Source organism: Furipterus horrens, unplaced genomic scaffold, assembly GCF_987537825.1.
Source record: "Furipterus horrens unplaced genomic scaffold, mFurHor1.1.pri manual_scaffold_3, whole genome shotgun sequence".
Taxonomy (NCBI): Eukaryota; Metazoa; Chordata; class Mammalia; order Chiroptera; family Furipteridae; genus Furipterus; species Furipterus horrens.
Genome location: NW_028327173.1, coordinates 67,805,818 through 67,832,976, shown reverse-complemented (window position 1 = coordinate 67,832,976; position 27,159 = coordinate 67,805,818). Strand labels below are relative to the sequence as shown.

The 27,159-nt window shown below is 37.9% G+C and overlaps 1 protein-coding gene across 1 annotated transcript in view; it reads left to right on the top strand.

Moving 5' to 3' along the window:
• The window catches only part of LOC150015238 (guanylate-binding protein 6-like), a 31,696-nt gene extending 8,238 nt beyond the window's left edge, over nt 1-23,458 (top strand). The window contains exons 2-11 of the mRNA XM_090269705.1: nt 483-686; nt 1,448-1,575; nt 3,294-3,403; nt 3,597-3,793; nt 6,872-7,117; nt 8,969-9,249; nt 9,947-10,159; nt 18,985-19,087; nt 19,369-19,562; nt 22,513-23,458. Of these exons, the coding sequence (XP_090125831.1) occupies nt 7,102-7,117; nt 8,969-9,249; nt 9,947-10,159; nt 18,985-19,087; nt 19,369-19,562; nt 22,513-22,740 (1,035 nt within the window). The 5' untranslated portion in view covers nt 483-686; nt 1,448-1,575; nt 3,294-3,403; nt 3,597-3,793; nt 6,872-7,101 and the 3' untranslated portion in view covers nt 22,741-23,458. The remainder of the gene's footprint in view (nt 1-482; nt 687-1,447; nt 1,576-3,293; nt 3,404-3,596; nt 3,794-6,871; nt 7,118-8,968; nt 9,250-9,946; nt 10,160-18,984; nt 19,088-19,368; nt 19,563-22,512) is intronic.
• Nucleotides 23,459-27,159: the final 3,701 nt, after the last annotated feature.

Below are 27,159 nucleotides of genomic sequence, written 5' to 3'. Positions count from 1 at the left end.
ATAACTAGGACCATGAGACAGAAAAGATGCATGAAATCTATAGCTTAAAAATTCACAGTTTATGTCCCCCAGGGTGTCCTAGTGCCAGTTCCTCCCACAGCAGCAGCCTCATTGCCCTCTTAGCAGATGATTAAATCTTAGGTTTGGTGAGAGGATATTCGCATGCAGTGATGGCTTTTCTTCTCAGTAATGATGACCATTGGGTAGAGACACCCAGTGCATTATAAGAATCAGCTTCCCAGTGCCAGCAATAACATTCAACCTGAGATCCTCATGGCATTGGGAGCGCTTTGACCCTTGCAGAGAGTCACTGTAAGAACGGAACCAAAACTAATGAACTTTTTGTTATAGGGCTTAGCCTATGTTTACTCTGCCAGAAACAAAGCAGAAAACTCACACTGTCCTAAGATGATGGGTGCTTTGCATAACTGTGCATCAGAGAATAGCATTATAATCTTTTCTCAACTGACATGTTCTTGCAGGTTGGCAGGTTGCTATGGCATCTAGAGTCAGCATGACGGCCCCCATTTGTCTGGTGGAAAACAACAATGAGCACCTGTCAGTGAATCAGGAAGCTCTACGGATTCTTGACCAGATTTCTCAGCCAGTGGTGGTCGTGGCCATTGTAGGACTGTATCGCACAGGCAAATCCTACTTGATGAACCGTCTTGCAGGGCGGAACCATGGTGAGTGTTGTCCTCAGGCAGGGGACATTTTTTGACTCTATCACATCTTATTAGTTTTCTTCCTTGGTTACATGAAGAGAGAACAAAACTCCTCTCAATAAACTAATCTTCTAATTCTAATTCTCACCACTAAATTATTACCTTACTGTATTCTGTTACCATATTCTTTATTTTATTCTGTCAAGGAAAATCTCTCCTACTAATGCAGATTCTTACCTTATTTTACCTGTGCAAGAACTGTAATCTTTCAATTGTGTCTCCTCTCTCTCATGACATATTTTGCTTTCTCTGTTGAATAGTTCTATCAACATACAAAAATGTTTGAATATCTATCATAATGTTAAAAATTTTTTTGTGAGTGCATTCCATTGTAGCTACTAACCTCCACCAACTCACCACCGCTTTGGAAGAAATATTATCTCATTTTTTTTTCCTGCTGTCTCTTTTGTTCACTTCTACCTGGCTCAGACTTGACCATCCTTTTCAAATACTCTTATTATGGTTATCAGGTACCTCCATTATGTCTGGTTCATGGATGCCTCTTGCCTCCTTCTTGAGCCCTTGCCAGATATCATTCACAGAGTTAACATTTGTTTCCTCTTTGAAGTATATGACAAACAAAGTAGGGCATTCTTACATAATAGGGAAAGCACCATCCTGTATTTTTAAGCACTCACATTTTAACAAGTCTGACTTTGTAGTCCTTTGGCTGCTTAGATTATCTGTTGTCACTGTATGTTGGGTTTTCCCTTCCATTATAGGTTTCCCTCTGGGCTCTACAGTGCAGTCTGAAACCAAGGGCATCTGGATGTGGTGTGTGCCTCACCCCAATAAGCCTAACCACACTCTGGTCCTTCTAGATACTGAGGGCCTGGGTGATGTAGAGAAGGTAAGGCAGAGAGTCACAGATAAGTCCTTTTTAATTATTAATTAAATTATTTTAAATTTAATTAATTTAATTTAATTGCTTGATCTATTTATGAAATTTCAAAATCCAAATACATATCAGGCAAACTTTTGTTTCTTTGAATGTTATTTCTTGGTAAGGTGTCATGGTACATTGAGTAAAATTTTATTTCTTGGCAATGGGTGAATAATTTGATTCAATTTAATAAATAATTACTGAGTACCATATTTTCTGGTCTCTTGAATAGTATTGTAGATACTAGTAACCAAAGTAAAAGTTCTTCCCTCAAAAAATCTGCAGTCCTATGGTGAAGTTCATCAAATATTCACAGAGCATTCTGGAAGACTTAGAGACACTTCTTAATGTATTGATTCTATAAAAGCATGTATTTGTCCTACAACACCATTTTAAGATGGGTTTTTGATATTATAATTTTATACTAATTGGTAAAATGAATTATTTCTCCTTTTCTGCTTTAGTTTGCAACTTATTTGAAAATAGTACCTAAATTTCTACCCAAAGAAGAGTTAGAAATTTTGTGGTTATTTTTATATATCAAACAGTGCTATAGTCTTGCTGTCTAAATAAACTATTGTTTGTCATAAGTGCTACTTCTTATGTAATTAGTTATTATTTTTAGTTAAAGTTTGGGAAGATAAACTAACAAATTGGCATTTCCCTCCAAAAATTTCTTATTGAGTCTTCTAGACATTTTTTACTTTGTTCCAAGGAACAACTTTAGACCCTGATTATAACAGAAAAAAATTTTTATTATGTCACTATTTAGACACTGTTGTATTTTATACAAATTAGCCCATCCTTTAAAATCCTTCATCTGGTTGCAATAGACTCACTATCCAGCCTTAGCTTGCCCTGCCCTCTGTTCCAGTCAAATCAAGCAACTCTATTAAAAAGACCCATGTATTCTGTCATGTCTACTTTTGCTTCTGTGGGCCTTTCTTTATGCAGGTTTACCTTAATTTCTTCAAGTTCACATTCTACCACATCTTTAATTTTCAGTCAAGATGCTGGGGAAGATCAGGTTATGTACAAGTTTCCAACTTTCAGAACGCTCTTCTTCCGTGATGAACTTGTAAATTTTAATTTAATATTATAGCTATAGGTTCTAATGCTTATATACATCATTAAGATGTAAGCTTCTTATAGGTATTGTTTGTTGCATTTGTTGTTATAGATGTTTGTCACAGCTTTGAAACAGTCATCTGGAAAATAACATTTTTCATTTTAAACTGCTTTTTAAATTTAACAACTGGAAATATTCCATAGTTTCCCATAAACATTTGTTGAATATGTCCCCAGTTATTTTACTTATGGTATATTTTATATAGCCTATAACCAACAAACAGGTGTAAAGTGAATATGTGCTAACACTATTCATTAAACCTAATTGTACAACAGGGAGTGCACTAAGTTTTTCTATACGTTATTGTATTTCATCCAATTGGATAAAAAGAAAGCCCTGTAATGATAGAATCTTCTTATTTATAAAAAAATCACAGTCACAAAAAATCCCTTTGTAATTGTCAAAGCTCATATCTGTATTTATGTCTGTCTTCAAACTTGCTTATTTGCATGGTGAGTATGTTAGCTGGAATAAAAATGAAAGACTGATAGGCTTAGTGTCTGAATGAATTTCTACATGTAAATTCCTAAATGTCTTGCCCTAATGTGCTCTGTAGGGCGACCCTAAGAATGACTCGTGGATCTTTGCCCTGGCTGTGCTTCTGTGCAGCAGCTTTGTCTACAACAGCATGAGCACCATCAATCACCAGGCCCTGGAGCAGCTGCAGTATCCTTCCAGGAACCACACCACCATGTGTCATGAAGCCTATGGGAATGGAGTTTCTCCTTCCCTCTCACTTAGTTGCCATGGGTGGACCAGAAGGTACCAGAGAAAAAGAGAGTTTTACAATATATTTTTTTTTATTAGGGAAATGTGGGAATTGTTGGTAGGAAGTTTCTTTTCCTTAGCCAAGTACTAGTTATGTGACAGAGCTGACAGAACTCATCAGGGCAAAGTCCTCCCCTTTACCAGATGGAGTAGAAGATTCCATGGAGTTTGTCAGTTTCTTTCCAGACTTTATCTGGACTGTTCGGGATTTCACCCTGGAGCTGAAGTTAAATGGTCACCCTATCACAGAAGATGAGTACTTGGAGAACACCTTGAAGCTGATTCCAGGTAACAGAGCCTGACTGTGCAGTGGATGGTCCAATATAGGGTGGAAGGTGCTAAACACTGTCTATCATCTCTGGAGTTGTATTTGTATTTTAGACTAGATGGAATCTGTAAAAATGGTGACTGAGAGATAGGTTGAAAAGCTTTAGGGCCTGGGTTTAAGTTCACTTAAGAAAAGTAGAATCTAAAGTGTAGTAAAATTATTCATAACCACTTTGTTCTTTACACAGTTTTTAATTTAGCATCCAATTGTAACTTTGAATACAGTGGTGCTAAAACCTTTTAAAGACCAGAAACTTACATTAATTATTTTACCTCCTTTTTTTTCATGTTGAGGAAAACAACTGATCAGATACTGATTAGGCATAAAATCACAAGGAAAAGTCTATCAAATGAAAAAAAGTCTTTCACATAATTAGACATTGCTCTTCTAAAACAGGCATATAACTTTCTAATGTCTTTATATATATTTTCTATAAAAATGTCTTTATGTTCTAATAAACCTGAAGAAGTATATTTTGTCTTTTCAGTCTATGCATTTGTGATATTTTTATAATTATCAGAATATTCATTTTAATTTCTATATCTTAGCTTTTATCTTTTTAAAATAAAATTTATTTTTCAATTAAACTTTACCTTTAATATTATTTCGTATTATTTTCAAGTGTATAGTATAGTGGTTAGGTGTCATTTACTTTACAAAGTAATCCTCCTGATATTTTAAGTACCCACCTGGCATCATATATAGTTATTACAATATAATTAACTTTATTCTTTGTGCTGTACTTCATATCCTCATGACTGTTTTGTGACTAACAATTTGTATTTGTTAATCTCTTTACCTTTTTTTCACCCAGCCCTCCAAACCTCCTCCCCTTTGGCAGCCATCAGTTTATTCTCTATATCTATGTATCTGTTTCTACTTTGTTTATTTTGTTCTTTAGATTCCACATATAAATTAAATCATATAAGACTTGTCTTTCTCTAATATATTTCACTGAGCATAATACCCTCTGTCACATATTGTAAGAGTTCATTCATTTTTTTTGGTCAAGTAATATTCCATTGTCTATATGTAGCATCTTGTCTTTGTCTACGTGTCTTTTTTTAAGCATTTGGGTTAGTTTCATGTCTTGGCTATTTATTATAAATAATGATGCAATGAACATAGAGGTACATAAATTCTTTCAAATTAGTATTTTAGATATCTTTGGATATATACCAGAAGTGAAATCGCAGCATCATAAGGTAGTTTTATTTTCAATTTTTGGAGGAAGCTCCTTGATGTTTTCCATAGTGGTTGCACAAATCTGTATTGCCACTAACAGTGTAGTATGGTTCCCTTTTCTCAACATCTTCATCAACACTTGTTTGTTGATTTATTGATGTGAGGTGATATTGTGGCTTTAATTTGCATATCCCTGATGATTAGTGATGTGGAACCTCTTCGTATATGTCTTTTGGCCATCTTTATGTCCTCTTTGGAGAAGTGTCTATTCAGTCCTCTGCTCACTTTTTAACTGTTTTGTTTTTATGTTGAGTTGTGTAAGTTCTTTATATATTTTTGACACTAATCCCTTATTGGATTTATTTTGGTCAATAGCCTCATCCATTCAATAGGTGTCTTTTTGCTTTGTTGATCGTTTTCTTTGCTGTGCAAAAAAATTTTTAGTTTGATGTTGTCCCATTTGTTTATTTTATGTTTTTGTTTCCCTTTCTGGAGGAGGTAGATCAGAAAAAATTTTGCTAAAAGGAATGCCTGAGATTTTACTGCCTGTGTATTCTCCTAGGAGTTTTATGGTTTCAAGTCTAACATTTAAGTCTTTTATCCATTTTGAGTTTATTGTATATGAAGTAAGAAGGTGGTGTAGTTTTATTTTCACATGTATTTGTCCTAGTTTTCCAGCACTATTTATTGAATAGACTGTCTTTACCTCATTGTATGTTATTTTTCCTCCTTTGTCATATATTAGTTGATCACACAGGCACGGGTTTATTTCTGAGCTCTCTATTCTATTCCATTGATCTATGTGTTTCTTTTTATTCCAGCACCATGCTGTTTTGATTATTACAGGATAGTAGTATTTTTGATATCAGGTAGCATGATACCTCCAACTTTGTTCTTATTTTTCAGGATTTTTGTGGCTATTTGGGGTCTTTTATGCTTCCATATAGGTTTTTGGATTATTTTTTCTAGAGCTGTGACAAACACCATTGATATTTTGATAGAGATTGCATTGAATCTATAGATTGCTTTGGGAAATATAAATGTTTTTACAAAGCTTTCTTTTTCTATTTATATCATAGCTTTTTTCAATTCCCACATATTTCTCCATGCTATAATTTCAAAGATAATAAATTGTTTTAATGAGTTACATTTACTTGGGTGTGTATGTATTTGATGAAACCTTGAAAAAAATATCAATTTTTATTTAATCATTCTTGTCTTCATGTTTCTGTTTATGCTTTCTCAAAAAATGATAAATTGGCCAGGAAGAAGAGCAACTCTGTCAAATCAATATAGTTTTTTATCTTAAAGACTTTAGAGATTAGTGGTGACTTCTTAAAATTATACTTTAGTACATTTACTCTTGAAAAGATTTGTTTAAAAAAAAAAACCTAATTCTTTACACATTGTTTTTAGCACCTAAACAGTTTTCCTTAAATAATCTGGGTTTGTTGCTAATATTTATTCATTAGGTCTTGTTTGTGGCTCTTCATTTTGGTCCCACAGCTCCATTTGCACATGGAATCAAGTGGATTCACATTTGACCTATTTTTCTGTTAGCTGTTCATTTAGTAACCAATATAGACAATATAGACAATGCTCTACCACTTTAGGTCTGATAATAGCAATAGACTTTTTTAACCATGTTTTATATCTTTCCAAATTTCTCCCCAGAGTTGTATCATTGGTAAGTTTGATGTATAAAGAAACATTGGATATCTATGCTAACGGAGTTATAAACCAGAGTTATACACATAGAATATGGCAAAGATACAAAAATCTGCCATAATAATTTTTTAGGTCCCTTGTTCTCAGACTGTTCCTACTGTAATCTCAGGGTTTTTTTCTTTCAGGCAGGAATCCCAAAGCCCAAATATCCAATCTCCCCAGAGAGTGCATCCGGCATTTCTTTCCAAAATGAAAGTGTTTTGTCTTTGACCGGCCAACAAATGACAAAGAACTCTTAGCCAATATTGAGAAAGTTGCAGAAAATGAACTAGATCCTAAATTCCAGGAACAAACAAAGAATTTCTGTTCTTACATCTTCACCCAGGCAAGAACCAAGACCCTCAGAGAGGGAATCATGGTCACTGGGAAGCGTGAGTCTCCTTTTCACATTCTCTAGGGTCAAATATTTGTTGAATGTATTATATGATGTGTTCTCCAGGATTTCTGTTTTATTCTATATAGAATTATGGGTCTACAGATATTCATACTCCATGAAAACAAGTGTATATTTATCACACTTTTGGGAGTTTATAAATTCCTCTTTAAAATTATAAACTATCAGTAGTAACTGCAACATCCATATCCCTTTGAATGCCAACATCGCTGTGAGCAAGGCTGACAAATTTTCCCAAAAGTGTTAGTGTTGCTCCCAGCAACTCTTTTTTTGATGGCTATAAATGTAAATAACAATGGAATATTTCAAATTTTATGTATTGTTCTCTCTTTTTGTACCTCCGGTTATATATTGATATAATTTTTTCTCATGTTGATCCAAATTTCGAAATGCAGGGCACTCAGAGGGTTATATATAAAAAAATCCTCTACTGTTAATAAATCACTAACTGGGTATTAAACAGAATATATTATTTCCTCAAATGAAGTTCTTTATAATGAGTATGATTTGCAAGGAGAATACAAAAGATATTTGGGGAGTTTAGAGCTGTCCAATAATGAATATTAGCTCATAAATCTCTGAAAATTTACTGAGAAGTTTAGAATTAGAAATAAATATAATCACATTTACCCTGCTTCCCATGTCTACCTTTGTAAGCAATTTGCTTCTAATATTGCTAATGACATATTATGGTTTCCAGATACCCTTTATTATGTTCGATGAAAGTAAACATAGAATGATTTTAACCCTCATACAGGGATATGTTTATTGATTTTAGAGTGGAAGTGAGAGTGAGAGAGAGAGTGAGAAAGAGAGAAACATTGATCAGTTGCCTCTGATATGTGCCCTGACTGGGGGTCGAACCCACAACTTAGGTATGTACCCAACCCAGGAATCAAATCTGCAATATTTTGGTGCATAGGATCATGTTCTAACCAACTGAACCACCTGGCAGACTGACATTGAATTTTTTTAGCCCTATGGCATGAAGAACCATAAAAATCAAGAGCCAGTGGGACAATAGTGTTACTGGAGGAAACAGGCTTTTCTGCGGTGTCATGGGAAAAGAATTTCAGGGACCTTCAGGTAGGAGAAGTTTTAAGCGATGGTGGCAAGATTTATTAAAGTGAAAGTGTAAGTAAACTCTCAGAGATACAGAGAGTGGGAAGGCTAGAGGGCCGCTACTTGCCTGGAGTCTTTGTTAAGCCTTCATATATTTTCTTGGGTATGGAAAAAGGCAGGCTTTCTTTCAAACTATGTGCTCTCTTTCTTGAATTTTCCTGGACTTGTGCTTGTGCCCTCCCTTACCTAATCTCTTTCCTGGCCTTTTCAAGGCTTCTGCCCGTATGCCTTTATGCTCACCATTTTGGCTCCTACTGCAGATGCCTCATAGTTCTGCTAGGTTATTTGGCATCTACTGTGCATGCACTTAGAAAAAGGAATCCCTCTGCACCATTTGCTCCCTGCCCTGTAAGTCAGGAAGACTCCTCTGGGTGACTGAAAAACTGTTTCCTGCCTACGTGGATGTTTTCATTTTGTTTGGCAAAATGATGTTGGTTACTCCCTTGGGTGGCTGTAAAGCTGTTTTTTCCTATGTAATCAGGCTTAATTAGATGTCTGGTTCCCTTTGTTCCCTCCTCCCTTGATAAAGCAGTGTAGAAGGAGGCAGTGTGTGTATGTTTGTGTGTGTGTGTGTTTGTGTGTCCATGACATAGGTAAATAGATAAATAGATATAGAGAAAGACAGATTGAGAGAGACTTTTAGAAATGTAGTCTCAGAAACTTGAATCTTGTTGAGTGATAACTTGACAAATTTCTGGCTTATTAGGGCTGCAGACTCTGGTGGTGACATACGTGGATGCCATCAACAGTGGAGCAGTGCCTTGTTTGGAGAACGCGGTGACAACTCTGGCCCAGCTTGAGAACTCAGCAGCTGTGCAGAAGGCAGCCGACCACTACAGCCAGCAGATGGCCCAGCGAGTGAGGTTCCCCACTGACACGCTCCAGGAGCTGCTGGACCTGCACGCGGCCTGTGAGAGGGAAGCCATTGCGATCTTCATGGAGAACTCCTTCAAGGATGAAAACCAGGTGTTCCAGAAGAATCTTGTGGTACTTTGTCTTAGCACTTATTTACCCTTTGTGACCCTCCCCTTGAAGAATGATGCCTAGAAGTGGTTCTTTTCTCCCTCATGGATCAAGTAGTCTGGATCCTCATGAGGGATACACTTTCAAAGGGCTACATTTTCTTCTCCTACTACCCCTACCCCCAAACCTCATGTACTTTACCAAAACTCTCTGATCTCTGAGGCATAATCAGGATAGATATCTTTCTGAAAGAACTACTGCTATTGATTTCAAGCCTGCACAGAACACCCAAAAGCCATTCCTAGGCTAGTTGCTTTTTTGAGAACACTCCCATTCCCAGGAATCAAATTTCTCTTAACAGTTCCTCTTTCCAGGCTATTTTCAACTTTTGTTGCTCCTTGTTGTATCTTTGTGTCAATGAAGATAGAATCACTGAATGTTACAGCTGCAAGGAACCATAGAGATAAAGTAATGCAACTCCCACAGTTCTGATGAAGAAGTTGAAATCCAGGGAGGTCAGGATGCGTTTTCCTGGCTCACATGCAATTTGCAGGATTGCGAGTAAACCAAGTCTCATAATTCCTGTTTTATTCCATGTCCTTCTCCAACAGAATGCTTTTCTCATGAGGACCAGAACTAGACTTCCTTCTACCAGATTCTTTGGAATTTTATCTCCTCTGTTCTTTTCTTCTGGTGACATCCCTCTGTGCTTCCCTTTCAGGAAATCATCAAGGATAAGAAGGATGATTTCTTGCTACAGAATGAAGAAGCATCTGAAAAACACTGCCAAGCTAAACTTGATGAGCTTTCAATGGCCTTAATGGAAAGTATTTCAGCAGGAACTTTCTCTGTTTCTGGTGGTCACAAGCTCTACTTGAAAACAAAAGAAGGAATTGAACAGGAATATTGTAAAGTACCCAGGAAAGGAGTGAAGGTGAGGAATAAGGGGTTATGGGGAATCATACAAGTTAAAGTCAAGAGAGTCCCCTGAAAGTCTGACAGCATAGCACTGGTTGTGGGTAATATGAGAGCATGGGGATATCATGATAGCTTTAGCTTTTGAAGTCCATTATTTGATCTTCCTTCTTGAGAAGAGTAGAAAACTCAACTCTAAAACATGAATGTGGATTTCTGAAATCCATAAGAGACAGAAGAGAAATAATCATTTCTTCATCCAACATGATATTCAGGGTGTCAAAGACAGACAATTTACAAGTTAAAGTCAGAGTCTTTGTATTCAAGGTTGATCAAAAGAGAAAGAGAGATATCAGGAAGATGGCGGCAGGGTAGTGAGAAGCCTGCTGAGTGTGCTCCTATTGTGGAGGAGACTTGGAGGACAGGCAGAGAGCAGAGAGTTGGTGAGAGTGGCTTTCAGATAGAGAAAACAGGGACAGGAGTGTGGTAACAGCACAGGAGAGAGAAGGAACCCTGTCCATCCTGCACTTTCTAAGCAGGAGTTGCCGGTGGCCCCCACCCCAGCCCAGCACCTTGGGCTGCACTGGGTAAGGGTGCTGATGGTCCAAACTCTGTAGCAGGGATCCGAGGGGGTGAAGAGTGAAAGCTGGGGAAGTACAGAGGCCTTGAGGCTGCACTCCCACCATGGGCGCCCTGTCCAGCAATATCTGGGAGGGACTCAATGAAAAGCTGGGCTGGCCTCCTCCGAGGTCTCTATCTTTGGCTTAATTATTGAGAAATCATATGTATGATCAGCTGGACACTGGCAGGAGTTGAGCCTTGTGGCTGCGGAAAGATGCAGGAGGCTGCTTCCTAGCAACCTGTTGGATGCAGATCGTGGAAGAGACACTGGTGGGAATCCTGTGAGTGCCAGCTTGGCACCCACTGACAGCTGCTTGGTGTGAGGAGAGATTTTACAGTGCCTGGAAGATCTTCCCTGAGAGTTTGAGGGCTGAAACTCAGGCTGGGCCCACAGGCAGAGCTGAGAGTAAGCCAGATGAGGTTTGGCTCTAAGAGGTATAAAGCAACATTTCTTTTGTTTGTTTGTTTTTGCCAACTGGGGAGAAACTTCTGGAGGCACCATGAGATTCTTAAGGGGAGTGTGCTCATGCACTTGCCCCAGGCTCTGGTGGAAGTGGTGCAAGGTTAACTGTAGATTGGAGATGCTTGAATGCTTTGGAAGAAATCATTTGGGTGGACTGCTCCCCTCTGGATGGCAACAGTTGGAGGGGAAGCAATAGCCCCGCCTGAAGAAAGTGCTCGGCCCTGCCTCATGGTGCTTAAGCCTGACTGAAGATTTCAGAGTGACAGAGCACTGATAGTCATGATCAGGCTGCCTAGATCCAGACTTGGACACAAGCTGAAGTCAACAGGGGTGGATACAGAAAGAGAAGAAAGTGGAAAAATACAGATACTACAGAGACAAATTCCACTGTGATCTATAGGGGTTGTCTCCTACATGTCCTTTCAATAGTCATTGTTTGTCCTCCAAGTCTATGCATTATAAGTAAATAGTCTTTACATTATAGTTTATTTTAAATCTCATATTTTGCTCCTCCCTTTTCTCAATCAATTTTACCATATGATGTCCTCCTATTTTTGTTTTAAATTCTATCTTTTCTCTTACTACCACTTGTTTCCAATCTGCACTTATTTTTTCTCACCTCTCCAGCCTCTCCATACCAATTTTCTTGACACTAGTCATCTCACATTCTTTTCCCCATAATAAAATACACTTATCCTTTCTCCACCTTGATTAATCTGTGACATTCCTGCAATTTTATTCATAGATATTAACTATTCTGGTAATTCAAATCTCAAATCTTATTGTTCCCTTCTCCTAATACATTTGTACCTTCCTCCTGCCCCTTCCTTATTTCACTTTAAATTTGAATTTTTCCCTGTCTTAGTCTGGTTTTCATTCCTCACTCTATTACTTCTCCCTCTATTATTTCAAAACCACTTCCCTTTTCTCCAGGCATCTCTAAAGCTTTTCTTTCTTTCTTTCTTTCTTTCTTTCTTTCTTTCTTTCTTTCTTTCTTTCTTTCTTTCTTCTTTCTTTTTACCTATTACTCCCATCCCACCTATATTAATCTTAGCTCATAGGTTACTGTTAGTGCTGTAGTGAAACTTTTTCTCTAATGTGGTGCCTATTTTTTCTTTTCTTATTCATCTTCCTTATTTTTTGTATGTGTGTGTGTTTGTTCTCTCTCTCACACACACACACTATACATATATATAAACAACTTCTGTTTAAACCTAAAACTACACATTTCTCCTTTCTTAATTCATTTTTCCTCATTCCCTCCATTTTTAAATATATGATATAAATTTTACTTTCTTTCTCTCATTGCTGTATCCCAACTTGCTACTATTAATCATCCTCCCTCTCTCTTCTCAAAAATAATTTTTCTTTCAGTTATTCAACTCTTATTGGTTTTTCCATTCTTATAATAGTCTCAATCCCTTTACATCCTTATTAATATGGGCTCATTTGCAGTTGATATGGTGATTAAGAGTGGGGGATATCTTTGTGGGTGTGGGATTATTGCCTGAGCATATGACTTTCTTTTAGCAGCAGCTCAATAACTGTTTACAAAAAGAGGTGGGTGGAGTGACTCTCAGTCAGCTAGCTGGAGGGAAGGACCCACCAAAGAGCAACACAACAATAAGCAAAACCAAAACAGTACCAGAAAGCCTAAGTAAAAGGCATATAGGGAATCTCAAGATCATCAAGTTCAGAAGATCAAGGAGTCTGCACCTCAGAATCCCAGAGAACTCCTACCACAGAAAGTCACAACACAAAAGCAGGAAGTCAAAGCAGATCAATCTAAGAAGCAGAAACAAACAAGAGACACATGAAATGGGGAGACAAAGAAACAACACCCCATCAAAAGGAAAGTAGGAATTCCCAGAAGGAAGGATAGATGATTAGAAGCAAGCAAACTGTCAAACATGGAATTCAAAACAATGGTAATAAGGAAGATCAACGAACTCAACAAACGCAAAGAAAACTACAATGAACTCCAGGGGAACTACAAAAAACTCCAGGGAAACTACAAAGAACTCCAGGGAAGCTGCAAGGAACTTACTGAGAACTATACCAGCATTGAAAAGGACATAGAAACTATCAATAAAAGCCAGGAAGAAATTAATAATACAATGTCTGAACTGAAGAACACAGTAGAAGGAATAAAAATCAGGATAAATTAAGCAGAGGGTCAGATCAGTGAGCCAGAGGACATCATAGAAAAAAATTCCCAGACAGTGCAACAAAATGAAAAAAGACTGAAAAAGAATGAAGAGGGTTTAAGAGAGCTTCAGGACAACATGAAACATAATAATATTCATATCATAGAGATACCAGAAGGAGAAGAAGAGGAGTAAGGGATAGAAAAGCCGATTAAAAAAGTAACGACAGAAAACTTCCCGAACGTGATGAAAGAGTCTCACAAGTACAAGAAGCACGGAGGGTCCCATGCAGATGAACCCAAGGAGGCCCACTCCAAGACACATCATAATTAAAATGGCAACATTAAAAGACAACAAGAGAATCCTAAAGGCAGCAAGAGAAAAACTGCAAATGACATACAAGGGAGCTCCGATGAGGCTATCATCAGATTTCTCAACAGAAACAGTACAACCCAGAAGGAAATGGCAAAGATATTCCAAGCAATGAAAAACAAAGGCCTACAATGAAGACTACTCTACCCAGCAAGGCTCTCTTTCAAAATGGAAGGTGAAATAAGGAGTTTCCCAGTCAAAGGAAGACTAAAAGAATACATCTCCACCAAACCAGCATTGCAAGAGATACTAAAGAAAATGCTTTAAGAAAATGAAAAAAAGAGAGAGAGAAGAACATGGGTACAAAGTTAAAAATCACAATGAATAAGTACCTATTAATAATAACCTTAAATGTAAATAAATTAAATGCTCCAATAAAAAGGCAAAGGGTAGCTGAATGGATAAGAAAGCATGACCCACATGTATGCTGTCTACAAGACACCACATCAGAAGGAAAGATTTACACAGTCTGAAAGTGAAGGGATGGAAAAAAGTATTTCAAGCAAATGGATATAAAAATAAAAAAGCTGGAGTAGCGATACTTATATCACATAAAATAGATTTCACAGCAAAGGCCATTAAAAAAGAGACAGAAAAGGACATTTCATAATACTTAAGGGAACAATCCATTAAGAAGATATAAGCCTGGTAAACATATATGCACCCAACCTAGGAGCACCCAAATATATAAGGAAAATTTTGGAAGACTACAAGAAGGATATCGACAGCAACACACTCATAGTGGGGGACTTTAACACTTCATTGTCAACAATGGGTAGATCTTCAAAGTATAAAAACACCAAAGATATTGAGGCACTGACAACAATTTAGATCAAACAGCCTTAGTTGATATATATATATAGGACTTTTACCCCAAAGAAGCAAAATATACATTCTTTTCAAGTGCACATGGAACATTTTCAAAGAAGGAACACATGGTAGGACACAAAACAAGCCTCAACAAATTCAAGAAAATTGAAATTATATCAAGCATCTTCTCAGATTACAATGGCTTGAAACTGGAAACCCACTTCAAGGAAAAAACTCAAAAATGTTCAACTTCATGGAGAATAAATAACAGCTATTAAATAATGAATGAGTTAACAATGACATCAGGGAAGAAATCAAGAAGTTTCTGGAAACAAATGATAATGAACACACAACAACCCCAAACCTATGGCACACAGGGAAGGCAGTCCTGAGAGGGAAGTTCATAGCAATACAAGCCTACCTAGAAAAGATGGAAGAATCTCAAAGAAAAAAATCTAACCTGACAGCTACAAGAATTAGAGGAACAACAACAAACAAAGCCCAGGGTGAGTAGAAGGAAGGAAATCATCAAGATCAGAGCAGAATTAAATGACATAGAGATTAAACAAGTAATTCAAAAGATCGATATAACCAGGAGCTTGTTTTTTTAAAAGATAAACAAAAGCAACAAACCTTTAACTATGCTCATCAAGAAAAGACGAGAACTGACTGCTGTGGCTCAGTGGATTGAGCATCGGCCTGCGAGTCAAGTGTCACTGGTTTGATTCCCAGTCAGGGCACATGACTAGGTTGCACGTCAGGTACCCAGTTGGGGGCGCGAGAGAGAGGCAACCACACAGTGATGTTTCCCTCCTTCTCTTTCTCCTTTCCCCTCTCTCTAAAAATAAATAAACAAACAAACAAATAAATAAATTCTTAAAAAAAAAAGAAAAGAAGAGAGAGGACCCAAATAAACAAAATCAGAAGTGAAAGAGGAAAAATCACAACCAATATCACAGAAATACAAAAGATTATAAGAAATTACTATGAACAACTATATGACGAGAAATTTGACAACCTGGAAGAAAAGAACAAATTTCTGGAAACATATAATCTTCCAAAGTGAATCAAGAAGAAGCAGAAAGCCTGAAAAGATTGGTAGCAACTAGTGAAATTGAAGCAGTAATAAAAAAAACTCCTGGCACACAAAAGCCCTGCACCAGATGGCTTCATAGGTGAATTTACAAAACATTTAGGGAAGAACTAACTCCTATCCATCTCAAACTATTCCAAAAAATCCATGAAAAGGGAATACTCCCAAACTCTTTCTATGAGGGTAGTATTACTCTAATTCTAAAAGCAGATCAATACACAACAAAGAAGGAAAAGTACATGTCAATATGACTGATGAACATAGATGATAAAATTCTCAACAAAATATTGGCAAACTGCATCCAGCAATACATTAAAAAGGTCATATACCACAATCAAGTGGCATTCATCCCAGGGATGCGAAGATGGTTTAATATTCACAAATCAATAAACATAAAACATGACATAAACAAAATGGAAGACAAAAATTACATGATCATACCAATGGATGTCAAAAAACCATTTGATAAAAAACAATACCCATTTGTGATGAAAACACTCAGCAAACTGGGAATAGAGGTAGCATACCTCAACATAATAAAGGCCATATATGAGAAACCTACCTCCAACATCATACTCAATGGGGAAAAAATGAAAGAGTTTCCCCTAAGACAAGGATATCCACTCTCTCCACTCCTATTAAATATAGCTTTGGAAGTTGTAGCCACAGCAATCAGGCAGGAAAAATAAATAAAAGACATTAAAATTGGAAAAGAGATAGTAAAACTGTCATTATTTGCAGATGACATGATAGTGTACATAGAAAATCCTATGGACTCCACTAAAAAACTACTTGACCTAATAAGTGAATTTGGCAAAATATCAGGGTACAAAGTCAATATTCAGAAAGCGAAGTCATTCCTGTACACCAACAATAAAATATCAGAGATAGAAACTAGAAAAAAAATCAAATCCCATTTAGTATAGCAACAATAAAAATAAAGTACTTAGGAATAAACTTAACCAAGGAGGTAAAAGGCCTGTATTTAGAAAACTACATAGCACTGAAGAAAGAAATTAAGGAAGATATCAATAAATGGAAGCATATACCATGTTCCTGGATGGGAAGAATCAACATCATTAAAATGTTCATACTACCCAGAGCAATTTATAGATTCAGCACACTCCCTGTTAAAGTACCAATGACATATTTCACAGACATAGAACAAATACTTCAAAAATTTATGTTGAACCAAAAAAGACCCCAAACAGCCACAGCAATCTGAGGAAGAAGAACACAGTAGGAGGAATCACAATATACTATACTATACTACAAGACCACTCTAACCAAACAGTCTGGTACTGGCATAGGAACAGACATATAGATCAATGGAACAGAATAAAGAGCCCAGGAATAAACCCATGTCTATATGGACAACTAATATTTGACAAAGGGGGAAGGAACATAAAATAGAGTGAAAAAAGCCTCTTCAACAAATGGTGTTGGGAGAACTGGACAGGGACATGCAAAACAATGAAACTAGACCACCCACTTACACCATACACCAGAATAAATTCAAGATGGATCAAAGACTTAAATGTAAGCTGTGACACCATAGAAGTCCTAGAGGAAAACATAGGCAGGAAAATATCAGATATCCACATAGCAATATTTTTGCCGATGTATCTCCTAGGACAGGGGAAATAAAGGAACGAATAAACACATGGGACTACATCAAACTGAAGAGTTTCTGTTCAGCAAAAGAAAACATCAGCAAGAACGAAAGGGAACCAACTGTACGAAAAAACATACTTGCCAATGACACCTCAGACAAGGGTTTGATCTCCAAAGTATATAAAGAACTTATGTGACTGAACACCAAGAAGAATGACAACCCAATTAAAAAATGGGCAAAGGACATGAACAAACATTTCTCCAAAGAGGGCATACAGGGGGTCCATATGCATATGAAAGAATGCTCAACATCATTAGCCATCAGAGAGATGCAAATAAAAACCACAGTGAGATACCACCTCACACCAGTCAGAATGGCCATCATCAACAAATCAGCAAACAAGCGCCGACGAGGATGTGGAGAAAAAGGAACCCCAGTGCACTGTTGGTAGGAATGAAGACTGGTGCAGCCACTATGGAAAACAGTATGGAATTTCCTCAAAAAACTAAAAATGGAACTGCCTTTTGATCCAGCTATTATATTACTAGGATTATACCCAAAGAATCCTTAAACCCCAATTCAAAAGAACCTATGCACCCCTATGTTTATAGCAGCAGTATTTACAATAGCCAAATGCTGGAAACAGCCTAAGTGCCTATTTGTAGGTGAGCAGATAAAAAAAAAAAAAAAACTGTGGTACATTTACACAATGGAATACTATGCAGCTGACAGAAAGAAGGAACTCCTACCATTTGTGACAACATGGATGGAACTGGAGAGAATTATACTTAGTCAAATAAGCCAGGCAGTGAAAAACAAATACCATATGATATCACCTAACATAGAAAACTAATGAACACCACAAAAATGAGCAAAATAGAACCAGAGGCATGTAAACACGGAGTAAACAGATGGTGACCAAGGGACAGGAGTAAGGGAGAAAGGGGGGAAAAAAGGGGAAGCATCTAGTCAAAGGACTGTTATGAATGACCTAAGGGTATGGACAATGGGGTGGGGATTGACTGTGGGAGAAGGGGTAGGCAGGATGGGGAGGAGCAATAGGGGTAAAAGTGGGAAACAGAAAAACAATAAATAAATTAGAGAAAGAAAAAAGAAGAGAAAGAAATCAAACACATAGACAATAGTATAAATATCAATGATCCTGAGAAAATTAGCTATATAGTTGATGGTAACACATAATAATACTTTAAAAAATGACACTAATGCAACTAATATATATTTGAATCATTATTGACATAGGCATAACTTTAAGTTCTTTTTTTAGGAGCATTAAGAAGCATCTACATTTTTTGTTAACATTTTACATATCTGAACTGAGAGGCAGAGAAAAGTTAAAATGACTTGCCTAAAGTTACAGCCAGCAGTGGCAGAGGAGAGGAGCAACATTAAGCTACAGACATTTCACCCTGGGAAAACAAGTATAAGTGAAAAAGCACCAGAGACAGTGGGTCTGTAGAACTGACCATGGTTCTCACTCACTGGAACCTGGAGTGTGGGAATGAAGGAGCACTGCGTGAGAGACTGGATAGAGGGAGACAGGAGGCAGGGGTATGTAGAACTTCTGGTCACTCTAAGGAACTTGAACACTGTGCGGAGCCATGATTGAGTTTTAATCATGAAAGAAAAAGTACATGGACTTGTTTTTGTAGCAGTACTCTTCCCAGTGGAAATTGAAGTTCTTGGCTCCTTCTTGATTCTTTAGGCAAACGATGTCCTCCAGAGATTCCTGCAGTCACAGGCAGCAATAGAGAAATCTATCCTGCAGGCAGACAAAGCACTCACGGATGGGGAGAAGGCCATGGCAGGTATGGGCCAGGGCTGGGCTCACAATGGGTGGGCAGGTATGAAAACAAAGCCTTCCTGAAACAAGAAGCTCTTTTTCTTCTGTGAAACAGATTTTCCAAAACCTGAAAACAACCAGTGTACATCAGCCAGTCAGGCCCTTTCTCATCACAGTCTGAAATGTGCTGTTGATGTTGTGGACAAGGGAGGATATCAAAGATTTCCTACCTGCACTTTGGTTTGGTTTAGTTTCTGAGCTCAGAAGGGTACAGCTCAGTCCCTCTCTCACACCTCCCTGGGGCAGTGGAGCGGGCCAGGAAGGAGGCTGCTGAGAAGGAGCAGGAGCTGATGAGGCAGAGACTACAGGAGCAGCAGCAGCAGATGGAGGCTCAGAAGAGGAGTCTCGAGGAAAACATAGCCCAACTGAAGGACAAGATGGAGAGAGACAGAGAGAACATGATAAGAGAGCAGAATATGATGTTGGAGCATAAACTGAAGGTAAGTCCTGCCGTGGCCTCAGTGGTACTTGATGGTCGTTGTTTTCAGGTGGGATGCAGAAGGTTATAGCAAGACTATGGAAGGTAGCTCATTTACTGTTTGTGATTTATTAAAACCTTTAAACTTACCCTTTTTCTCCTTCATCGTAAAAATGTCCTCGAAATCTACTCTGTATGTACATTCTGGTGTGTCAGGACAATCTTCTCACCTCTGAATCATTGGAGAATATAAATAGGATTTTCTATGTTATTTGGGGATACTTTTATTATTTTCTTTATAAATGTGGTTCTTTTTATTTTTTCAATTATATTTTATTGTTTATGCTATTGCAGTTTTCTCAGTATTTCTCCCTTTGTCTTCCTCCACTAAGACCTCCCCCGCCCTGCATACTCCCTCAGGCAGTCCCTATACCATTGTCCGCATCCATGGGTCATGCGTATATATTCTTCGGCTACTCTATTCTTTATTCTGTGCTCTTCACCTTTTGCACTCATCCATCCCACCAACTGGCAACTATCAAAATCTTCTCTGTATCTATGAGTCTGTTTCTGTTCTGCTTGTTTATTTTGTTTTTTTTAGATTCAATTGTTGATAGATATGTATTTATTGCCATTTTGTTGTTCATATTTTTGACCTTCTTATTCTTATTCAAGAAGGTCCTTTCATATTTTACATAATGCTGATTGGGTGGTGATGAGCTCCCTTAGCTTTTTCTTGTCTGGGAAGCTCTTTATCTGTCCTTCAATTCTAAATGCTAGCTTTGTTGGGTAGAGTAATCTTGGTTGTAGGTTCTTGCTTTTCATCATTTTGAATATTTCTTGTCAATTTCTTCTAGCCTGCAAAGTTTCTTTGGAAAATCAGCTGACAGTTTTATAGGAACTGATTTGATTTTTGGCTTCATCCACTCAACTGTTGATTCCCTGTAAATTGTCCTTTATTTCAATTAGTGTATCCTTCATTACTGACTGGATATTTTTTATGCTATTGAGGTCCTTACTAAGTTCCTGTGCATCCTTATAACCAGTGTTTTGAATTCTGCATCGGACAAATTACTTTTCTCCATTTTGTTTAGTTCTTTGTCTGGAATTTTATTCCTTTTTTTTTTTTTTTTTTTCATTTGGGCCATGTTTCTTTGTCTCCTCATTTTGGCAGCTTCCCTGTGTTTGTTTCTATATATTGGGTAGAGCTGCTCTGTCTCTTAGGCTTGATAGAGTGGCTTGATATAGTAGGTATCCTGTAGGTTCCAGTGGCACAGCCTCCCCTATCACCCAGACTGAGTACTCAAGGTGCACTCATGTTATGGGCTGTATACCCCCTCCTCTTATAGTTGAGCCTTGATTGCTCTTGGCATGTCCAAAGTCAGCCACTACCTGTGTTCTGTCTGGGGTCACACAGCATAAGCTGTAAAGTGATCTGCAGATGTCTGCTGCTTATGCTGAACTTGAAGGTGATGAGGAGAAGCCAAGCTGTGAACCAAGGCTGGCTCCTACTAGAGCCAGGTTTGAAACAATTTAATGAAAATTAGGTGGCTTGCTGAAGCCAGATGCTGCCTTTTGGAGAGAATTTAGAAAAATATGAAGCATGGGGCAAGACAAGCCATTCATACGGAAAAGCCACTGAAAAGAGCTTGGGTGTGCCCGAAAGCTTGGTGGGGTAGAACCTCAGGGAATCACTAGGGTATGGCAAACAGTATGAACCAGGATGATGGAGTCTCAGATATGGCACCAGTCTTCTGGCTTTGTGGCTTTGTTGGGGGAGGGCCTAAAAAGGAATAATGGCCTCTGCCAGCACCTCTGTCTGGGAGAAACTACTTCCACCCAGTTCCTCCCTATATATCTCTGATGCCTTTCAATGTGCTGCCCCTGCACTGCAGCTAGAGGGAGTGAGTTCGAGTAAGTCTGTGTGCGGACCCTATAAGAGGAACTGCCTGGTATTCCAGTAGTTTCTGTCTTCCACAGCCTCAATCTTTGCTGGTTTTATAGTCAGAAGTTATGGACAGTTATCTTCCTGGCATCAGAACCCTGGGCTGGGGGGCCTAGTGTGTGGCTGGGACCCCTCGCTCCTGAGATATCCCTCCCGATTTTTATCTGCCACACATGGGTGTGGAGCCAGACCATTTAACATCTCTGTGCCTTCTACCAGTGTTCATGTGGGTTCTTTTTTTTTTTTTTTTTTTTTTTTTAAATTCTGTATTTGTAGGACTTCCATTCAGCTCACTTTATGACTGTTCTGAATGATGGTTATTCTATAGTTTAGTTGTAATTTTGATTTGGTTGTGCAAGGAGGTGAGCCTTGTTTATCTGTGCTGCCATCTCAACCAGAAGACCTTGGGGCATTTTAAAATGATTTTACATAGCCTGATTAAACAGCTCTTTCAAACACATGTATTTATTATAACCAGCAACTGGTTTGCTTTACCAAGGTTATTGCCAGTTGTCAGTAACCTTACTACCACCCAAAACCCTAAGGTAGATCTATGCTGATAATAAACTATCAGAAATGACCACATTTCAAAAGCCAGGGAAATGACAGCTTTTGAACTTGCTGCATTGTACCAAGTATGGATAGTTTACCCAAGTTATCCTGTTGCAAAGGAAGCATTCCTGATTTCCATCTGGACATGTTTATAGTAGAGTTCTAGAACAATGCATAAGTTCCCATTATTTTTGCATTTTAGTTGACCATGTTATTCCAGGTGGGACTGAGGATTAGTGCCAGCACATCAAGGCTACCTCTCAACAAGTATTTGTCTGGAACATATTGTCCTCAGGCCGGGCTTAGCAGCCTAGAAAAACCCTATTGGTGTGTGAATATTTGTAAGGCTGTAAACTATGCTTTTTTTTTTTTTTTTTTTTTTTTTTTTAGAGAACAAGTTCTTAAATACTAAATGAAATTCTTAAAAAAATTGAGAACTTAAAAAGGTTTACTTCTCTCTAATTTTTTGTTTTAGGTTCAAGAAGAACTGCTTATAGATGGATTTAAAAAGAAATCTGAAGAGATGAATGCAGAGATAAATCATTTGAAAAATGTGATTGATAGTGCTAAAAATGATAATACTCCCTGGATTGAAAAAGTCTTAGATAGAATTGGCACTGAGCTCACTTCAGTATTGTTTGCTCCTGCTAAACTTATTGGTACTGTTGTAAGAGGCATAGGCTCACTACTTAAGAAGAAATAGTTCTCCTTTTAGAGAAATTATAGAATGTGGATATATTTTCTGGCTTTTAAAATATATTTTTGGGTGTGCGTTTTATTTGATTTCATTCATTCAAGTTTTAAATATAAAAAATGTCTACTAGAGGATATGAATGCCTAGCCCACATTAGTTAGAATAAATGCGCATACACTTTGATATAGCATGCTTACTTTATGAAATATGTATGTTTAAAATCAAATAAATATATTTATAAATAATCTATTGCATCATTACTTTAAATGACAAAAGGTTGGAAACTACTTATGTGTTCATCTGTGGAAATTGGTAATTTGAATTTAGCATGTGCATATACTGGAATATTATGCAACCAGTAAGTAAATTGAGAATGCAACTCTATATTTATAATTAGACAACAATCTTGAAAATGCATTGTAAAGTACAAAAATGAGGTACACAAGGTGTGCATAATGTGTTTACTGGAAAAAAAGTATAATTATTGTGAGCAATTATTCAAATGTACACATTGACTATGTCTGGAAACTCTCATTAGAAGCTAGTAATATCAGTTCCTACCTGGAGAACTGGGTGGAATCAGGGATGATCAAGTCACATGCCTTTTGTTACATACTCTTTCTTCTGAATATTGTAAAGATAGCTTGTAATACCATTTCATAAATAAATACCAAAGAAAATATAAAGTGTAATACTAATGATGATAGTAATAATAAAAATAATGATAAAAATGGCTATTAGATAATGAAAAGGCTTATTGCTTCTAGAAACATCATCAGCCTGTACAATGAGGGGTCTAAGATTAAGATTAAATTTGCATCCCAATATTGTTTTTATTTAGGCCTGTTCTCAATCCCTTATATTTGCTTCAGAACTAAGATAGATACTTTCCATTTTTCTATAAAATCTCAGCTAGAGTAGCCTCTACTTCCTATCTTTGAATTATACTTCTAAGGTATTAGAAGCAAATTACCAAACATAAGAATATGTCCTGGGGAGGAGGATCCTTTCATCCTTAAAAGTGCAGTGGTGGCCTCTCTGCTATAGGCAAGAGCCAAAAGGATATGTGCCATTGTAGAATTGGATGTTGTTACACATGGAGTCCAGGTGTTGCTACATAAATATCAGAAGCCAAGATCATACAATGATAGTAATAAGCATCATGGTTTTTCTTAGCTCAAGCTACTCTTAAAGGTTACCATAGATTGTGTGGCTTAAAAAGCAAATATTTATTTCTTCTAGTTCTGGAGGCTTTTATTTTGAGATCAGTGTGCCAGCATTGGTGGGTCTTTGGTAAGGGCTCTCTTCTTGATTTACAGAGGGCTGATTTCTTCCTGTGTTTTCACATGGTGGAAGGTGTTGGAAGAACTCTCATTTTTCTTTATTATAAAAGCAGTAATCAGATCCATGAGAGCCCCATTTTCATTACCTAATTATCTCCCAAAGATCCACATATAAATACCATCACATTGGCACATTGAAGGTCAGGGTTTTGTCAAATAAATTTTTTGGGAACACACACATTCATTTGATAACATGATTGGAGTCACCGCTAGCTGAGCCTGATCAGAAAGAATTCTGAAGATGGTGAATACAACAGGACATCTGTAGGGTCAGAAGGGATGGGGAGAAAATAACCAGATAGAATCTAGGATGTTATGAGGAAGCTGAGAGGAAGTCAAGATAAATTGTCACAATGCCTAGCCTAGATCTGAACCAATTTGGGAGCCTGAGCCTATCTCCTGGAAGGGAGAACAGGATCCTAAAATTAAAGGCCCAGCAACTCTGGGACAAGGAATAATGATAAAAATATTCCCAGTTCTCCTAGGGGGGCCTCTGCCCATTTACTTGGTACTTGTGTCCTAGGAAATGAGAATGCCCAAACAATTTGAGAACTTTTGAAATCAGGATCCAAATTGGTAGTGATACCAGATATGGGAAAGACATCATAGTCTCTCTGGTAAAGTAGGGGCATGCAAGATTCAGGTAGTAAATGCCATCCTGGCCCAGGTGCAACTGTTAGCATAGGTGGCTAGATATTAATAAAGGAAAGGAGCTAAGGAAATCAGACATTAAGAAGCCTAATCTACTAGAAAGCTACAGCTTCACACACTCCTCAGGGGATCACAGTATTGCCCTGCCAAGGGGAGTAACACCACTCTTCCCCATGTAGGAAGAAAGGACCAGCTTTCCAGTCTCTCTGGGGAACTGCTGGCCCAGGACTGGATTATTGGGTAAAGGAGTAGGGAAAATTATTCTGCTGGGTACATGCCTGTAGAAGCCAGGATGGCGCAGGGGGAGGTGTTTCTACTAAGAGGGAGGCACAGTAGGAACTAAGCATAAAGTTCCAGTTAGTCTTTATCATTCCCTGGTTTTGACTGGGATATTTCTCTGAAAGGATTGTTGATCAACAGTCAGGAATTCCAACTTCAGCAGCCGTTTTGTCCTTCAGTGTCAGGCAGGTCATCTCCTGGGTGTCATTTCTCATGTAAAAAAGGAAGTGTTTGAGTAGGGAACAGCTCATGTCCAGGGTTAACAGCCAACAGGTGCAGAACTTAGTAACAAAAAGAATTCAAACAGAATTAGAACAACATAGCCTATTCTACATCATGAATTTAAACTAGGAGCTCATAACTACAGATAATGAAACAAAGACCATTATTATCTAGGATAGATCAAAATTCTTGATGACAGATAAAATAACCAAAAATGTCCGTCGCCCCTCCTCCCCCATTTCACAATAGCTTAGGAAATATAAACAAGGACATTTCTTTCAAGGAAAAGGGGGGGGGGTTTACTAGTAAGGGAAGCATTCTATAGGCCTGATTCAGTCATTTTGGCAATTCATTTCCTTCAGAGGTCATCTGCGTTAGTTTCTGACAGCTTTACTTTCAGGTCAGTAGACTGTGTGCAGTTCCAGTCAGGGTTTGGTATGCTCTTTGGGGGTGACATGTGAATTCAGGAGTGTATTTCTTCGAGTTTAGCAGCACAAGGGTTAGCCAACAATACCTGCTAAGGGCCCTTCCAGGGAGGCTAGAGGGAATTTTTTTGAGGTATCTTTTCCAGTAAATAATATCTCCAAGTTGTAGAGTGTGGATTTTGATTTTTTTTATTTCCTTGGAGTGCACTGTAAAAAGATTGTTCAACCAGAGCATGATTATTTTCAATAGAAGCAATTAAGCTTTTATAATACTGGAATATGTTTCCTTTTACTGACTATGGGTTGAAACAAGCAAGAGCCCAATGCACAGGGTGTCCTGTAATTATCTTGAAAGGTGAAAGCGTATGGGTTCCAAAAGGAGTAGACATGAGCTCTAAAGGGACCAATGACAATGCTTTTGGCCAAGGTATTTGAAGAGTTTCTACAAATTTTGCCAATGAAACTTAAAAAAAAAATTTATTATTTATTCATTTGTTGTTTTGTTTATTTATTTATTTTTAGAGAGGGGGAAAGGAGAAAGAGAGGGAGAGAAGCATCATTGTGTGGCTGCCTCTCACTCGCGCTCCCAACTGGGGACCTGGTGTGCAACCTAGTCATGTGCCCTGACATGCAACCTAGTTATGTGCCCTGACTGGGAATCGAACCAGAGACATTTGGCTTGCAGGCCGACCAATGAATCTTAATAATGCCATTAGTACATTCAACTAAACCTGAAGATTGAGGATAGTAAGCACAGTGAAAATATTGTAGGACAGGCCAGACAGCACAGACTTGTGGCACTGGACCAGAAAAATAGGTTACTTGATCCCTGTGGAGTTTGAGAAAAGTTCCTCAAGTAGCAATAATATTCTCTAACAGGACTTTCTTCAAAGGAAAGCTCCAGTCCAGTGAGAAAATATACATATCATAACTAAGACATTTATATCCATGAGATGAGGGAAGCTTTATAAAATCTATTTGCCAAACCTCAAATGGTCCCTTAGGTGATTTAAAATGTCCAGGGGGAGTGTGAACAGACTTCCCTGGGTTGTCATTTGGACAAATGGGACACTTAAGGTAAGCACTTTCTTCCAGCCTTGTTAATATTTCCTCATCAATATTGATCCATGAATGCTATTATTTTGTCCGTGGACCAGTGGTTTAATGAATGTACAGTGATCAGGATTGGAAATTTTAGAGTTCCTGGTATGAGGCAGATGTGCCTCACACACCCTAGGCGCAGTTGGAAACTACTCTGTCCAGCAGAGGCTTCATGAATGACCATGGCAGAACGAATTCACCCAGGACATTTTATTATGTCTGGAGGGAGGAAGGTGGCTGCTCTCTCTAGGGGTGAACAGCAATTAGACCTCCTTTCCTCATGCCTTTTATTGAGGAGGATATACATGGGAGATACAAGGTCAAAACTCATAAATCATCAATAGCGTTTAGGCATTTGGATTACAGTTGACAATAACAGATTACATGTACCAGTACAGAGGGCACAG